This window comes from Myotis daubentonii, chromosome 12 (assembly GCF_963259705.1).
Source record: "Myotis daubentonii chromosome 12, mMyoDau2.1, whole genome shotgun sequence".
In the NCBI taxonomy this organism is placed as follows: Eukaryota; Metazoa; Chordata; class Mammalia; order Chiroptera; family Vespertilionidae; genus Myotis; species Myotis daubentonii.
The window spans coordinates 65,454,809-65,473,124 of record NC_081851.1 but is presented as its reverse complement, the minus strand read 5'-3'; the positions used below and the strand labels follow the sequence as shown (position 1 = coordinate 65,473,124).

At 45.6% G+C, this 18,316-nt stretch overlaps 1 protein-coding gene across 2 annotated transcripts in view; it reads right to left on the bottom strand.

Annotated features, from left to right (window-relative positions):
• The window catches only part of XDH (xanthine dehydrogenase), a 63,290-nt gene extending 48,174 nt beyond the window's left edge, over positions 1 to 15,116 (bottom strand). For both annotated transcript variants that reach the window (XM_059660216.1, XM_059660217.1), the window contains exons 1-4: positions 14,918 to 15,116; positions 8,691 to 8,748; positions 2,610 to 2,706; positions 1,217 to 1,325 (exon numbers count right to left, since the gene is read on the bottom strand). In XM_059660216.1, the coding sequence (XP_059516199.1) occupies positions 1,217 to 1,325; positions 2,610 to 2,706; positions 8,691 to 8,748; positions 14,918 to 14,959 (306 nt within the window). In that variant the 5' untranslated portion in view covers positions 14,960 to 15,116. The remainder of the gene's footprint in view (positions 1 to 1,216; positions 1,326 to 2,609; positions 2,707 to 8,690; positions 8,749 to 14,917) is intronic.
• Between the last annotated feature and the right edge of the window lie 3,200 nt (positions 15,117 to 18,316).

Sequence of the window (18,316 nt, the reverse complement as noted above, 5' to 3'; positions counted from 1 at the left end):
GTGGAATCTAGCTCTGCAGCTTATCTGGAAGCCAAAATAGGAGCATGGGGAATAAGGACTTGTGTCACCGGAAAGGCAGGGTGTTAGCCTAATTATACAGATAAAATCTCAGTATTAAAACTGTTCATGCTTTCTTTCATCTATTTGTCTCAAAGGTGATTATAAGCCCTAATGAACCTTCTCACATCTCCTTCAGGTTGGACAAGTTTAGCAATTTTCCGTTTTCCTGCCTAAGCTAAGAATGAAGTCACAGAGGTGGAGCAATACCACCCACACCCTGCACTGGCCTCACCTGGCTGGTCCCAGAGGCTCTTCCCAAGGAGTATAACCAGAGGCCCTGGCTCCCACATTCACGTCGGTGCCCAAGGACGGCATGCTCTGGACAACTCATCTCCCCGAATGGTCAAGGCAGGACAAAGACCTGGGTGTGGCTCTGGCACCCTCTGTGATTGTAATCTCCCAAAGACCTCCCTGCCTCAGTTTCCCCAAACAAAAAGCACCGGGATAATGGCCTTTCCTTGCCGCAGTGCTCTGCTCCCACGCGTGCTCCGTTCCACTTCACCTGAGAGCATTCTGCTTCTCTCCACAAAACCTCCCAGACTACTGCCCACTCTACCCAAAAGCGTTCCCAGTTTCAATCTGTTCCCGGGGGGTCTGGTAGCATCATGAAGAAAGCCTTGGTCAGACCCTCTAATGTCTCTGTTCTCTTCTTATTCAGGCCTTGTTGACCTGCGTTTAATGAGGATGGAGGCCTAGCAGCCCACATTTGTATTACCTGCAGGTGGCAGGTGAGAGGTGCAATGGAATTGCCACTCGAGGGGGCAGGGAGTAGGTGGGCTTTTGATCAAGGGACACAGCACTTGGAATCTTGAATCTGGGAAGGCAGGGGGTTTCCCAAGCATATTCAAGCTCAAGGTGAGGAAGTTCCCCCACCTCTCCTCCCTCCAGTTCTGGTGCAGCTGGACTGTCCAGCCATCAGATCCAGTTGACCTCTTGGTCCCCTTGGAGTCATGCAGTGTTACGTTCCCCCCGCCACAGGAGAGAGCCGCAGCATGGCGCCTCCTCCTTTTTCTGTCTCACAGCCCAGTCCCCACCCCCCACCCCTAAGGAGATGGGGAAGTGGCCCGGCCATAATGCCTCCTTTGCCCAGGGGTGACAGCCCAACAACCCAAAGCAAGTCTGTAGCTTTGTCATGAGCTCCCTTTGCTCTGGTTACCTGCACGGGATGCAGCCTGGACTTGGTGCTTCCTATCCCTTCCACAGTCGTCACGGCAACATGGTGCAAGGAACAGATGGGAGCCAGGCAGGCATTGGCAGAAAAGTGGCTGCAACCCCAGATTAAGGTCATTCCATTGTCCATTCAGGCCATCAGGATGGACCTGACTGAGTGCGGGGCCTGGGAGACTTTGTGATGCTGTGTCGTTTCTTTCACTCTACAGTATGTCCTTTTCTCTTCTACAGGTGCTCTTGCCTCGCCACCCAAGACCCTGACCAAGGGACAAAGGACACTTCCCCCCCACTCCCCCCTTTTGAGGCCTGAACCCTCCAGCATTTGGGGGTCAGGCAGCAGGGCACCCAATGCTCTCCCAGCTGGAGCAAGGGAGCCAGGGGCACTTTCAGATGCCTCTTACTCAGCCCGACCTTGGAGGCTGAGTTAAGGGGAAGTTCCTGGCAGATGCCAGGCCCAACATGTGCTCCTCTCTCTATAGGGCCCTTCCTTCACCTCTTTAATTTCAGTACCTCCAGGCACTTTTGCTTTCCTGTTTTCACCCACCTCTACCTCCCCCATTTCTCAGGGGACATGAGATACCAACCCCTTAGAGCTTGCTTACATCCATTCCTTTATCCATCATTCATTCACATGATCAGTTCTTGATTGCCAGCCATATACCAGGCACTCTACTGAGGGCTGATAAGTAAAGGTGAATAAGATGAAATCTCTGTTCTTTAATCATTTGCAGTCAACCAGGAAAATATAAGCCAGTGTGAAGGTGAAATTTAAATATCTTATGATCAGTGCTCAGGAGGGCGGTGCACAGAGCACTATGGGACTAGCTCAGACAAAGGGCCCCTAACACAGTTTAGGAGATCAAGAAAGGCCTCCTGGAGGAGGTGGTGTTTTTCCGAGTCCTAAAGACAGCAGTGCATCTTTGGCCTCCCAGAAGGAGCCATGTACAGAAGTCCTGGAAGAAAGTATATTCAAAAAGACTTGGAAAACAGCTTATGCAAAGACTAAGAAATTAGTGGGAATGGAATGTTAGTTGTTCGCAATTGTCTCTGCATGAGGGACTAGGATGCACTGATGAATGGAGCGCTGGGTCCATGGAGAGAAAGAAAACTGGAGAGGAAAGATGGGGTATATTGTGAAGGGCTTCATGTGCTGAGCAAAGAGATTGCACTTTATCCTGGGGATGATGGAGACCTATTGAAGGATTTCATGGGATGTGAAATGAGACTGGATTTTAGAAAGGTCACATGTGCGTGCGCGCGCGCACACACACACACACACACACACACACACACACACACACTCACACGCTCACTCACTCACAAGCTGACTGCTGCTTCATAGTCCTCACATGGGCAATCAGCCAACAGGCAAAGGATACATGATCTTGTTCTGGAGACGATCATACTTGGAAAGCATCACGGTGCAAGCTCCACAGCCCCCTTCTCCACAGCCCAGCTTGGTCCCGCTCAGCCCCACTGAGTGGTCAAGGGTTAAGGAACATGAACTCAGAGAAAAAAAGCTTTGCTGGGCGGCTGGGAAGTACTGGGCAGAGCTTCGAGTGTAGAGCCATCCGCTGTCACACACAGGCCCCTCCACCAGGGAGGCAGCAGATCCACACTGCCTCCTCCTCATCAGAGAGGCTGCACTGACCCCAGGAGGCAGGGATCGGGCCATGCACTTGACCAGGACTTGAATACCAGAAACTTTTCTTGGTGTCAGGGTCTTCCAGGCATGGCCTGATAGCCCCCCAGGCCTGTGATCTCCCTAGGCAAGAGATTTGAGCACCTCAAAATCTGAGCATATGGGCAGCTGTCACATCCGCCCAGCAGGGTTGCCATGAAGTCACCCGGACCCAGAGAGAGACATTGATCTGTCCTGGGATTTGCTGAGTCCCAGCTTTTTATCCTGAACCTTTGAGGCTGATGAAATCGAGGCGCCCAAATTAGGGCTAGGCCTGGCCTTTTAAATATCCAGTCCATAGGACATGTGAAGGGAAATTAAAATGAAGATATTTTTGAGGTCAGGGACCAATGTCTTATACATACTTGCAGAAATAAATAATCTGATACTTTGCAGGCTCACTTCTGTGGGTGTGGAAACAATCCTTTGTTGTCCCCAAATATGTCACTGAGATCAGCCACTGGATATTCCTGCCTCTGGGAACAAGAGGGGTCTGTTGACAGAGGTCAGGATGAGCATCGTCCTGACAACAGACCCCTGGAGAGCTTCCAGTACAGGTAGCAAGTGAAGAGCATGGCTCTAAGCTTTAGTCTAGGCCAGCCGTGGGCAAACTACGGCCCACGGGCCGAATCCGGCCCGTTTGAAATGAATAAAACTAAAAAAAAAAAAAAAGACCGTACCCTTTTATGTAATGATGTTTACTTTGAATTTATATTAGTTCACACAAACACTCCATCCATGCTTTTGTTCCGGCCCTCCGGTCCAGTTTAAGAACCCATTGTGGCCCTCGAGTCAAAAAGTTTGCCCACCCCTGGTAGGCTGTGCCAATGTTTGCCCAGAATGCATGAGTGAGAAGGTCCCTCAACATGTGCAGACCTCACTTCCTCCTCTGCCAAAGGCATTGCTGTGGGGACCAGTGAGATAACCCACGGAAATCACCTTGAACTCCACCTGGACATAGTAAGTGTTCATTAAATGTCAGCTCCTGTTATATTTTTGTTACTGTTTTTGTTCCAGGGTCTCAGAATAATTTCCTACCCTGAAAGAACAAACGTTACAAGGGCTCATTACAAAATATGGGGATGTAAAGTACAGCATAGGAAATACAGTCAATAATATTGCAATAACTATGAATGGTGCCAGATAGGCACTGGAAATATGGGGGGGGGGGGAGGAACACTTTATAAAGTATGTGATTGTCTAACCACTATGCTGTACACCTGAAACCAATCCAAAATAATATTGAATGTCAACTGTAATTTAAAAATAAATAAATAAGTAAATAAATAAATAAATAAATAAAATCTTAACAAGGTTTGGGGGCTCTTACAGGTACCCTCCCCACACTGAATGAAGAGCAGAATCTGAAATCCCTGTCAGGAGTCCCCTCCCCAAGCCTCCCGGCACTGTCATTTCCACAATTGGCGGCATCTCTACATAGTTCTCCACCTCAGGTTTCCCTTCTCCAACACACACAATGCTTCCTCTGACTTTCTCTCCACCTTCTCTGAGCTGGAAACTTTCCCCAGGAAGCCCATTTAGGTCTCAGGCAGAGATGGGCTGAGGATAGTCTGGCTCCTCTGAGTGGGAATGACCATGAAGCTGGCCAGGGCTAATGAGTGCCTATGGGAGCTGCTTGTTTTTCAGGCCCAGGGTCAAACCTTGGCTTCAGTAGAGTCTTCGCTGGAAGAGATCTTAAGAAGCATCAAGAAAGATCTTCCAGAGAACCAAGAATGATCTTCCAGAGAACCAAGATGGCAACATAGGTAAACACCTGTACTTGATGCCTCTCACAACCACATCAAAATTACAACTAAAAGACAGAACAACTATCATCCAGAACCACTGGAAAGCTGGCTGAGTGGAAGCACTACAACCAGAGAGGTAAAGAAGAAAGCCCATTGAGACTGGGAGGAAGTGTGGAGGGGTGGAATGGACTGGCACTTGGGTGCACTGATTTTTTAATCAGGAGGGAGGTACAAGCTCCAGCTTGCTCTGAACTCCAGTTCTGGGAAAGACTCTGGGGGACCCAGACACATATGGGAAGAAACTGGATTGTCTGGCATCAGGGCAGGAACATGAGGGCAGCTTTCTTTCAGACAGAAATGCTCGCAGCAGTCATTGTTCCTGCGCTGGGATCTCTCTGGTGCAGGGCTGACTGGCAGCCATTGCTGTTTGCTCTGCCTTGGAGATTCCCTGAGACCCTACCCCACCCAATTTACAACCCCACCCAATTTACAACCCCACCCAAGCTGTGTGCAGCAGCTTTTACATATGAATGGCCTGTCCTTTCTCAGCCGAAAACCTAACAGGCAGCTGGGTCAGGGAGCCTCAAAAGAAGGCCCAAGGCCAGCAGCAGCAGCCTGCCTTGCTTCACAGCTGGGCCTCATCTGGGTACTTCCAAACCCAATACAAAGAGGAAGAATCTGCAGATCTCTCTGTAGTTCCTGCTGGTTGGTCCCAGGCAGTGGCTGACTTTGTACCTCCTTGGAGATACAAGAGCCAGTGTACCCAGTGGTCAGTATGAGACCATACCAGATTACAACTCTTCACATCCATAAGTGACACATTCAAGGGGCAGACTCAGTGAGCACCAAAGCCCCAGAAAAGCAAGTCCTGCACAGCAGCTCTTCCACTGTAGACACAGCTGGTCCTCACAGCCAATTTGCCTGGAGGTCAATTCTTCCCAGTGATACCAACAGCAATCAAGGCCAACAACAACAAGACTGTGCACACAGCCCACAAAGGGATGCACCAAGAGTGTCCACCTCAGGTGATTGGGGAGGCTGAGCCACTGGGCCCTATGGGACACCTACCACACAAGGCCACTCTATCAACTCAAGGAAACTTAGCAGCTACCCAATATATAGAAACAAACACAGGGAAGCAGCCAAAATGTGGAGACAAAGAAACATGTCAGAAATGGAAGAAAGAAAAATACTGGACATAGAGTTCAAAACCACAGTTATAAGGTTACTATGGAATCTTCTAATAACCTCCAAGGAACTTAGTGAGACCTTCAAGAATCTTAGTGAGAATGCCAAAAAAATGGAAAAGGACCAGTCAAAAATTAAGCATACACTCACTGAAACAAAGAATAATATATAGAGATTCAACAGTAGACTAGAGGATTCCAAAAATCAAGTCAATGATTTGAAATACGAGGAAGCAAAAAACACCCAACTGGAAGAGCAAAAAGAATCCAAAAATATGAAGATAGTGTAAGGAGACTCTGGGACAACTTCAAGCATACCAACATCTGTATTATGGGGGTGCCAGAAGAAGAGAGAGAGCAAGATATTTGAAGAAATAATGACAGAAAACTTCCCTACCTGGTGAAAGAAATAGACTTACAAGTACAGGAAGCACAGAGAACCCCAAATAAAAGGAATCCAAAGAGGACCACACCAAGACACATCATAATAATTAAAATGCCAAGGGCTGTATTACAAAGCACTGTTCTCAAAACTGCCTGGTACTGGCACAAGTACAGAAATATAGATCAATGGAATAGAATAGAGAGCCCAGAAATCGACCCGAACCAATATGCTCAATTAATATTTGACAAAGGAAGCAAGAACATACAATGGAGTCAAGACAGTCTCTTCAATAAATGGTGTTGGGAAAATTGGATAGATACATGCAAAAAAATGAAACTAGACCACCAACTTAAACCATACACAAAAATAAACTCAAAGTGGATAAAGGACTTAAATGTTAGATGGGAAAAGATAAAAATACTAGAGGAATCCAAAGGCAACAAAATCTCAGACATATGCCGAAGCAATTTCTTAGGGCATTGGAAACTAAAGAAAAAATAAACAAATGGGACTACATCAAAATAAAAAGCTCTGCACAGTAAAAGAAACCATCAACAAAACAACAAGAAAGCCCACTGCATGGGAGAACATATTTGCCAATGTAATCACCGATAAGGGTTTAATCTCCAACATTTATAGGGAACTCATACAACTTAACAAAAGGAAGATAAACAATCCAATCAAAAAATGGGCGAAGGACCTAAATAGACACTTTTCAAAAGAGGACATTCAGAAAGCCAAGAGACATGTGAAAACATGCTCAAAGTCACTAATCATCTGAGAAATGCAAATCAAAACAACAATGAGGTACCATCTCACACCTGTCAGAATGGCTATCATCAACAAATCAACAAACGACAAGTGCTGGAGAGGATGTGGAGAAAAAGGAACACTCGTGCACTGCTGGTTGGAATGCAGACTGGTGCAGCCACTATGGAAGACAGTATGGAGTTTCCTCAAAAAACTGAAAATGGAATTCCCATTTGATCCAGTGATCCCACCTCTAGGAATATATCCCAAGAAAACAGAAACACCAATCAGAAAGGATATATGCACCCCTATGTTCATAGCAGCACAATTCACCATAGCTAAGTTCTGGAAACAGCCTAAGTGCCCATCAGCAGATGAATGGATTAGAAAACTGTGGTACATCTACACAATGGAATACTATGCTGCTGTAAAAAAGAAGGAATTCTTACCATTTGCATGGATGAAACTGGAGAGCATTATGCTAAGTGAAATAAGCCAGTCAATGAAGGAAAAATACCATATGTTCTCACTCATTTATGGATAATTAAGACCATTATAAACTGATGAGAAAAAATAGATACAGAGGCAGAGCAACATCGAACAGACTGTCAAACTACAGCGGGAAGGCTGGGGAGGGTTGTGGGGGGGGGGGGTTAAGAGATCAACCAAAGGACTTGTATGCATGCATATGAGCATAACCAATGGACACAGACACTGGGGGATATGGGAGGCTACGGGAGGGTCAAGGGGAGAAAAAGAAGAGACCTATGTAATACTCTTTGTAATACTTTTAGCAATAAAACAATTTTAAAAAATGCCAAGGGCAAAAGACCAAGAGAGAATCTTAAAATCAGCAAGAAAAAAATAGTTAGTTACCTACAAGGGAGTTACCATAAAACTGTCAGCTGATCTCTCAACAGAAACTATGCAGGCCAGAAGGGAGTAGCAAGAAATATTCGAAGTGATGAATAGCAAGAACCTACAACCAAGATTACTCTACCCATCAAAGCTATCTTTTAGAATTGAAGGTCAGATAAAGAGATTCACAGACAAGAAAAAGCTAAAGGAGTTCATCACTACCAAACCAGTATTATATGAAATGCTGAAGGGTTTTCTTTAAGAAGAGGAAGAAGAAGAACAAGGTAAAGATAAAAAAATTATGAACAACAAAGTGAAACAAATACATATCTATCAACAAGTGAATCTAAAAATCAAATGAATAAAAAATCTGGTGAACAGAATAAACTGGTGAATGTAACAGAATCAGTGCATGAAAATGGGAGCAGACTGACAATTCTCGGGGTGGGGGGGAAAGGGGGTGTGAGAGGTGCAGGAAGAGATTGGAGAAAAATCTTATACCAATGGACAAGGATAGTGGGGTGGGGGGTGAAGGCCTGGGGTGGGGTGGGAACCGGGTGGAGGGGAGCTATGGGGGAAAAAAAGGCACATCTGTAATAATCTAAACAATAAAGGTTTTGAAAAAATGATCTTCCTATTCAATAGCTGAGAATTGCAGACCCAGAACTCAAATGAGTTGCCGGGGTCACATTGCTGCTGAGGGCAGCTAGAATGCAGGTGTCCAGAGCCCCCGTCCAGTGCTCCTTCTTCCACATGCCATAGCCTCCCCAGCAGTCACTAGAAAATGGCATGCAACCCAGAGAATGCGTCCCAGCGGCCCTCTCCCGCACCCCACTCCAAAGTCAGGATACGCTTTCTTCTCAGGTAGGCCAAAAGGGTTGTTTCTGGATCTGCATTTTTCTCCACCACCTACAAAATAACAGAAAAATATATCATAGGTGTACTTAGCCGTTTTCTTACTGAAAAATTGGTAAAAGTTAATGGGGATGTGTTAAATATCTTACAAAAACTAAAGGGTTTTTTCTTGAAAATTCCATAAGAATGGCCATATTAACTACAAGCCCAACTATGTATGTGCTGACATCTTCAATCCTAAGGTTCTACAGTAGGACCCACCACGAGCACTTAGGTGTCGCACCTGCCATGCCGGGCTGACCGAGGAAAAGCTTTCTTTAAATCAAACATTTCACCTCATTTCCAGCTGCCGATCACACCTGTGAATGCCAGGGACAGCTGAGGTGGCAGCATGCAGACCTCTGGGTTTGCCTCCTGGGTGTCACTCAGAGAGCAGAGGGCCAGTCTGTGGACCTGTGCTCACAGCGGAGTATTGTACGCATTGGGCTATCACAGTCAACAACATTAACACGTGTCAGAACAGGAGGAGAACTCTCCAACCAAAGGACCACAAATGGAATTCCCAATAAAATGGAGGAGGTTGTCTACAGAGTGAAGTGCTAGTTCCCAAAGCAAATTTTCAGAGGAAATCTATGGAAAACCGTTTCATGCCTCCTCAAGGGTGAAAGGGTTTGGGTGATTTGGATGGTTAAAGGTAGAGAATTTGTGATGAGGGTTTCTGTAGAGAGCCCTGTGGTATCACTTCCACATCTTCCAAAAGTCAGGAGAGAAGTATCTGCTCGCTCCTCATACATCATTAGCGGGCTTTCATAGCACCGCACCACACATGAAGCTAGTGTGTGGCCTTTGCAGTGCTGGGGAAGAGGTGGTCTAGCCCATCTAAACAGCCAGAGGTAGGCCCACCAGACAGCTGAAGAAGCAGTGTCAGTGTTGGGATTGGGATGCACTCCCAGAGTTCGGGAGAGCAAAGCACATAAAGTGTTGACCGTGGACCTAATGGAGGCCATGCATAAGAGAGAGACAAAGAGAGAGAAAGAGAGGGAGAGAGGGCATGCGGAAAGTAGAGAGGGGGAGAGAGAGAGAGAGAGAGAGAGAGAGAGAGAGAGAGAGAGAGAGAGAGAGAGAGAGAACTATTTAAATCATTCTCCAAAAAAAAAAACAACAATTACAGGTGATGGGACCTCCAACAGAGTCTGTGCGGAGGGGACCTCCCAAACCGGAGGCTGGGAGAGAGCAGCGGCCTGGGACGAGCACAGAACCCATGTCAGAGCTCCCACTGCATGTGCCCCCTGGTGGGAAGCCACCTTATCCCAACACCAATCAAATGAAAACCTTCTTGCTGCCCTCACCTCTGTCCTGAACTGAGACTGTTCAGCAACTCAGAAATGACCATAGGGTTTCTTGTTAACCAAAAGTAGTCAGAGAGATAACAAAACTGCCAGAATTCACCTCTTAATCAAGTCTGAGGGAAGGGAAAGATAGGATGAATTCCCCTTTTTCATTACACCCCACAGCTTATTCAAGGTCCTGATTGCAAAGTTTACACAGAAACTATGTCTTTCCTCTTGGAGAAGAAGTCATAAGTGTACAAACTAAAGATCCCCGGCACCTGTTCTGTAGACGGACGTGAGCGCCTTACCTACTGTCTTCTCCCCAAGTGGGTCCGTCCTCCTGCCCGCAGCTCTGATTCTGTCATATCACATCGGTCCCCTGCTCTGCCCTCAGTGACCTGCAAGGTCTCCCAGGTTCCTTAGGCTGCCTGTCAAGGCCCTTTTCAATATGTCCCCCATCTTCATTTTCAGCCTTTCCCCTGCCTACTTTCCCTGCCAAGCTGGTTTTCGTACTCCAGTGAAAACACACCATCTACCTTCTAGCTCATAAGTCTTCAACCATTTCGTTCCTCTGCCATCTGTGTCTTGACTTATCAGAAGACCCTGGACATCTCCCTACTAAGGCTTTTCCTATCATCCCAGCCACAAGCCCACCTCCCTGAATTCCAATAGAGAATGGCTGTGCCACTCTCAGGGCCTGGCTGCAGAGTTTGCCCCCAGAAAACGCCATGGAACCCTCTCTCAATAGGACACCAGTGGGAATCCCACAGGAAAAACACTTTGTGGGGAAGGGAGCTTAGGAGACACTGGGTTAGGTAGATTGTTTTAGAAAACCTCAATCACCAAAACAAATAATGGCCAAAATGGGTTTATAATCCATTAAGTAAAGTTAAAACCCATGAGTCAGAAGTCATAATTAATAAATAAAGAAACAAATGGGAGAAAAGGGAAAGTTTTCTTGGCAGAAGAAAACCAATTAATAAACATGATCGGCCATCTTGTCACCTGCCCCGTTACTAATCCAGCCGAGAATGATTAACATTAAGAGATCATAAAACTAGTAGGTAGACGTTTGATAATGGAGATATTTACAGCCTCAAAGTACCTTCTCACAGATCATTTATTAATTATAAAGGAAGCAAGAGTAACCTGACAGCGGAGAAACCTAAGCACCGCCTCACCAAAGGAGCAAAGTTCACACTCAGTAACGCGGGTGCTGACAGGATGGCCTCCCGAGAAGGTCGCACTACTTCCCTGCAATTCCCACCCACAGTGCAGACTCTGGATCGAATTATTAGGAAGCATGGCACAAACTCAAAATGAGGGACATTTAAAAAAAAAACTGACTTGTTCTCTTCATAAACATCACCGTCCCAAAACACAAGGAAAGCTAAGAAGCTGTTCCAGATTAAAGGACACGAAAGAGACTTGACAATTAACTGCAAGATGCAACCCTGGGCTGGGGTGGGATCGGGGGAGTCATGAAGGACGTCACTGGGAAAATGGAAATAATGTTGCATAAAATCTATAGATTTTAGATCATAGTATTATGTCAACACTAAACTTCCTGATTTTTAAAATCTGTGCTTCTGTTATAATATCTTTATTTTTAATTTAAGGGGTAAGAGGGTATGATGTCTGAAATTTACCCTCAGATGATTCAGAAATAAAATCTTATGCTTTATATATTTATTTAGTTCTATTATTTGAATACATAAGTAAATATATATTTGTGTACTTATAATACATACACCTATATATCTATGTAGGTACCTATAAATACATACATATAGATGTAAAGAGAGAGATAAATAAAATATAAATGTGGCAAAATGTTAACACGTAGGAAAAGTCTATTTAATATTTCTTTGCATTCTTCCTGTAACTTTTCTGCAAACTTAAAGTACAAAGTTTAAAAAATAAATTTCTTTGCCAGAGGATTTTTTAGGACTTTTACTATTCATCCATTCATTCTACTCACATGAATTGGGCACCTACTTTGTGCCAGCGCTGGCTGAGTGGTTTAAGAATATCTGAGAAGTGTATCTCGTGGGGGTAGTTTCCTGTGAAATACATTTTGGAATATATCACTTTGCCTAACCATAATCCACCTCTGCAACTAGTTCATAAACTCTTGAATGGCAATGCCTCCAGCCCATGTGTATCCACAAGCCCAGGTCTGGGAGGAACTTGCAAAATGTCAATGATGTGAGGGAGGGAGAGAGAGAGGCTCAACTCCCTGACACTGACTTCTTGTGGGGGGATCACTGTTGGACACCTTCAGCCGCACCTTACATGCTAAACCTCCCTAGCTTCCTCCAAATGCCACAGTCTCCACTAAACAGAGAGTGATTGCTCCGAAAAGCAAGGATCTTAACCTCCCAAAGGACTATCACTACAATAACAAAATCCTGGGCAGCTCTTTCCCTTCCACTCTTTCGATCAGAAGAAGACGTGAAAACAATAGCCAATAAGGCCCATCATCACCACAGAAGGCCCCCTGGGTACTTGATGGTTGGTATCTTATATAGGGTGTCCCAAAATTCACGCAAGATTTGACTTTTGCGTGAGCATAAACAACAACAACAAAATAAAATAAAAGCCTAATTTTACTTGGTTTATTGAATCAAATTCTAATATCTGTTGCCCTTTGATTTCAATCCCTTCAATTTGATAAGCATTACCAAGTACCAATTATAGCCTAGGAGCAGGGACAATGAAGACCACGGCTTTGCGTATGTGCCAGCAAAGCCGTGGAGGCTATTTACCTGATGTGCTATTCCATACATAACCTTATACTGTATACTTTATGAATCAATAAAAAATTTACAATTTTTAATTATAAACCTGTGTTTTCTATCAAAATTACTTCTTGCGTGAATTTTGGGACACCCTATATCTTCCCCAGGACCCCAGCTAGTGAAGGACAGGGAGAGTTGAATGCTCACATTGAAGAGTGAGTCACCAAGTTCTGGCCTCTTGTTTCATAACTTCTGTGTATAATGTCCTGTAACAAAAGGTCTAGAACATTTGGGACTCAACATGGGAACACGCTTACTCACACCTGCCTTAATTTGTTTGGGGATTCCCTGGCTGGGTCTCGTTTTTACCATACTGCTTTTACCTCATCACTCCTTGCACTGCCTGTCCTCTTGCCAACGGTTTCTCAAACATGGATATTCATCACAAAAACTGGTCCGAGTAGATGGTAGGGTTTGATGTGATAATTCCATCTACAAATTCCGAATTGCTTTCCTCAAGTGAAAATAAAACTCATGAGAAAGCAATTTTTGCCAAGTCAGATTTCCCTGCAAATGCTCCAGTGCATCGGGGCAAACAATTTGTAAAGAAGAACAGAAGCTTGTACTGACACACAGGAATTGATGGCTCAATAAAAAATATCAACCTTAGAGGCGGGTGTGGCCTTGAAAGTCATTACCCGGTAAATCCAGCTGCTCAAGCAATGTAAAAATTGCCTAGAACAATTCCACAGAAGACACACTTCTAGAAAGCCAATTCAACAACTATTTCTTAAATCTCTGCAGTGTAATTGCTGAATGCAACAAAATTGTTGGAAATCTTGGGTGCAAAAGTCTTACTACCACCAACGTGGAAGCTTCGCCCTACCTCTTGGTTTGCTGCCAGATACCAATCCTGGAAAGAACCTGGCACGGAGAGACAACTTTGAACACAGAAGGGCATGGCTGACCCCACTTCCCAGTGCCTCCCGGTGACACCACTCACACTGAGTCTACAGCCTTTGGAACACTGATGTTACGGTAGCTCATGGAATTTTCTTGCTAGTCTCTCAAATACACCCTAACACTTAAGCACTTAAGCACTAGATGTCCTATGAAGCACATTTTAGTTCTTGAAAATTACCGTGAAAGTCACCCTGTTTTTCATCTCAAAACTGCCAATACAACAAAACAAATGAAATTGCCTTTTTTTGAGGGGGGGTGCCCACTGGGCACATTATTCACTCACATGGTCCCCATGGCTATTTACAATGCGCAACAATCCCTTTTACTGTCCCATTCATTCCCAACTGGGCAACTAAAGTAGATGCAAGCAAGTCAGCAGCAGTGCAGGGAGGGCAAGTGGAAGATGGAGACAATGTAATATGCTTGCACCCCCTCTCTCTGCACCTACATAAGAATTTGCAAAGGTCCTCATCCTTCCAGTGCTGCAAGGACATGGTCCCCATGTCATAAGTCCCTCTCTGCCCCATCTTATCCTCACCTTCCCTAGGTCCCTGGGCACCCCTGAAGTTAATCCAAATGGTCCATTTTTATCAAAGGGATTTGCATTATTAACATGTAGAACTAAGGGCAGGGGCAAGCATGCCCTTAATGAAAATAAATGTATCTGCCACAAGATGTCAGTATACGTACTCCCACAAGTTAGCTGCTATATTTCCATACATGAAATATCAGAAGCAAAGGCTGCATACATCTTATATCCTGATATTAGCAAGAAAACACGTTCCCGTTCCTTCCCTCGGTAAAGAGATCAACCGAAGCCTTAGGCCATATTTGATTAAATGCAGAAGTGTGGTGGGTGACCTCCAGTCTCACCTAGAACCCTGTCCTCCCTTCTCAGCTTCGTGCCGGTGTCTCTCCTGCTGCGGGGTGGGTGGGGTGGGAGAAGCTCCCAGACACTTCTCTCCTCACTTCCCTTCCCCTCACTCTTTTGCCCCTTGAGTATCTATCTTGACTCTGGTCTAGCCTGGAGAAGGTTTTCTTTCCCCAAGGTCACCCCAAAGGCAGCCACACCTTTAAAGGAAGAGAGAGAAAGGAGAACACAAAAAGAGAGAGAACAGCCTCTTCCACTGGACACATAGCCCTTTCCAGGGAGCAGGGAAGCCAAAGCAAAGGTCAGCTCCTGCTTACCTTTTTGCCATTCACAAAGAAAACCAACTCGTCCGCTGCCATTGTCAACAGGCGGGTCCCCTGAACTCCAAGTATCTCACTCCCAAGAGGCAAGGGCAGTTATCACTCCTCTGCCACTTGAAAAACACACCTCCCCAAAATAATGAGAGCAAGTAGGCCAATAGGAGGGAAGGAGCGTAGAGCCTCAGGGGGTTGAGAGTTCCTGGCAAAAAGCCATCGGTTTGCATAATCGAGGAAAATGAAAGCAATCATTCACAAGCAAATCACACCCCCAACACCTGTGTCAAAGAGCACAGAGGAAGGCACGAATCAGCAAGATTATCAGCCTTGGTACTGTGCCACCGTGGGTCTTAGGCACTGCCCCGTGGAACCTGCTTCATCCTCCCACTGGCTGACGACAGAGAAGGGGGAAGGGCCATTGTCAGAGTCAGGGCAGTAGGGCTGACTCACATCCTCCTTGTCTGCACTTGATGGTTCACCATATATAGTTACAGCAATGCAGACTCAGCACTTACATGCAGGGCTCATCCTTCTGGAGGAACATGGAGGTCACAGATGTGGTGCCCAGTGATCCAGGTGCAAAACCTGGCATTGGACCTCCGCCAGTTACTTACCTCCTTCGGAATTCTGTGCTCACCCTCTAAATGGGCACACCAATGACACCAAAAGCAGAAGGCTGAGGGACATATGATATATTTTGGAAGCACTTGGTCAATTTGCAAAGAACTAAAATATTGATTACTACTGCTGATGTAAACTCAACAACACAACAAAAATAATGCTAACAATAAATCATTTTTGAGGCTTTTCTTTATGTCTCTCAGGAATATGCCCTTAATACATCATCAGAGTAACTCATAAAAAATATTTCGTAATACCAAATAAATTAAAATGTGCACACTACCTAGTCATAGGCCAAGTTAGCTCGGAGCTGAAAACCTGCCCTCGTCCAGTATTCATTAACTCCTAATGCAAACACACATGCGCATTGCCCACCCGGGCAGCACCAATGAGCTCTCTGCAGTCTGGCACCCAAATGCCCCTCCCAGTCCACACACACTCACACACACACACACACACACACACACACGCACACGCACACACGCGCGCGCACATCAGCTTTCCCTCTGGTCTCCTTTCACCCTAAAAGGACCCGCACAATTACTCAAACAGCCCTTGAAAACAGGTAACTTTCCCCACACTCCTGGCAGGCTACATAGAGTGGGGTGGAGAGACAGGAGTATTAAGCAGAAGTGCCTGGCACCGCAGCAGCTTAGAGAAACTGAAGACTACAGGACAGCCATGTTATCCACACAGGCGTCTCTCCCAACCACAGCCTTCATATATGCAGAAGATGAAATTCCATTTGTAGGGTGGCCAATCATGCCAGTTTGCCCCCACCTATCCTGGTTTTAGCACTGAATCCCTTCAGTCCAGGGCAAACTGTGTTGGTTGGTCACCAGAAAACAATGATTTTTAACTGGGGTGGGTGAGGATTCCCAACCTCAGAAGCCATTCAGCAATGTCTGGGGTTGAGTTTTATTGTTATGACCAGGAAGAGTTGCTACTGGTATCTAGTAGATAGAGGCCAAGGATGCTACAAGACACTCTATACTGCACAGGACAGCCCCAGCAACAAACAACTATCTGGTCTTACATGTCAACAGAGCCAAGATTGAGAAACCCTGCCCTAAAAGAAAGAAGGAAAGAGGGGCTGAGCCTGGGGCGGTGCTTGGTAATGGGCGACTTCTCCCTGACCTTTCACCTCTGTGATGGAGAGGCTTTTCCTCTATTCACTGATCCACCCCAGCTATCCAAGCCCTTTACTTCCTAGCCAGTCTCTAGCCAAAGTCCCAAGAAACTCTCAAGGTAAAGAGGGAAGGCTGAGGCAGGAAGGACCTTAGGTTTGATGTGTAGATAGACTGGCTTGAATATTAGCTCCACCACTTCTGTGTGACCTTTGGCAAAAATCACTCTCTTGGCCTCAGTAGACTGATCTATGGAATGGGGGCAACTATACCTACTTGGTAAGAATCCACTGTGGTGAGAATTAAGTGGGACTTAGGTTAGGAGTGTGACCCACAGACAATGCTCAGTACATACACAGTGATTTACCTGTCCCCCGTCGGCCAGTCTTCAGCCTCCCAGAGGTGAAGTTCCTCTCTGTTACTGTGGAGCACTGAAAAAATGAGAGCAAAATAATTTTCAAGAAGGGCTCATGCTGTCACTCATATTTTATTTCTATAATAATTATAATAACTAATTCATTTCTATAATACTGAGATTTGACCCCAAAAACTTTAAATTAATATTACTTTTTATTCAGCAAAATATTTGTGACCATTTCTTTCTCTGTGGTTTTTCTAGATGTTATAAATTAGGGGAAACAGTCTAAAATAAGCTTTTGGGGGTTTTTCCAAAGCTGATGACCACCTGTGTATGCTTTCAATGTTGAATGAATTCCCAACTTTGGGTTGAATTAATGGGATTTCGTGGTCTGGGAATGGGCCAACTATAACTTACATTACATTAACTTACCGCACTTTTCAAAAGGACATCTTGCTTTATAATTTGCACGGCGTTGGTAGACGAGGTCCCAAAGTCCATGGAGAAGTCAGGTAAGCCCTGAGGCCCCCTGGATACAAACAAGTCTTCCTCTTGGAACAACACTTCCAGGAAATCACAAGAGATAATAAGAGTAAAAATGTTGCCAAGAGCCAAGTCCTAACTCCTGGAATAGTGAGCTCTTTGGGCCAAGCATGCCCTGGAAGGAGTGATTCAGGAAAGCGCTCGAAGGTTCTCTGAATGCCTGGCCAGGCCTAGTGCTCCGGCAGCTGCTGCCCTGGCAGGTCCCACTTCCCGCGGGTCTCAGGGCCAGCCCTGCCTGTGCCTGCCTCTGCAGCAGCACCTCTGGGCTGCCCACTCCCTCTCTCTGCGCCCAGACGTGTTCCTCTGCCTGTACCCTACAGGTGTCCCCTGTTCACTTTCTTCACTTACAACAAACTTTACTTGAGCCCAGCTGGTGTGGCTCAGTGGTTGAGCATCAACCTATGGACCAGGAGGTCACGGTTTGATTCCTGGTCAGGGCACATGCCAGGGTTGTGGGCTCGATCCCCAGTGTGGGACACGCAGAAGGCAGCTGATCAATGATTCTCTCGTCATTGATATTTCTATCTCTCTCTCCCTCTTCCTTCCTCTCTGAAATCAATAAAAATATATATTAGTTAAAAAAATTTACTTGAGAAAAAGAAAAATCACATTCCATGGTTCAGACTTTTCTTAATTTTCTTGCCAAAGACCTGATTTTCCTCCTAAATAGGCCCATTCTGGACGAAAGATTTTGCCACATTCTCAGAGACTCACTACCCACCACCCAAGTCCTCCCTTGTTCTCCGAACA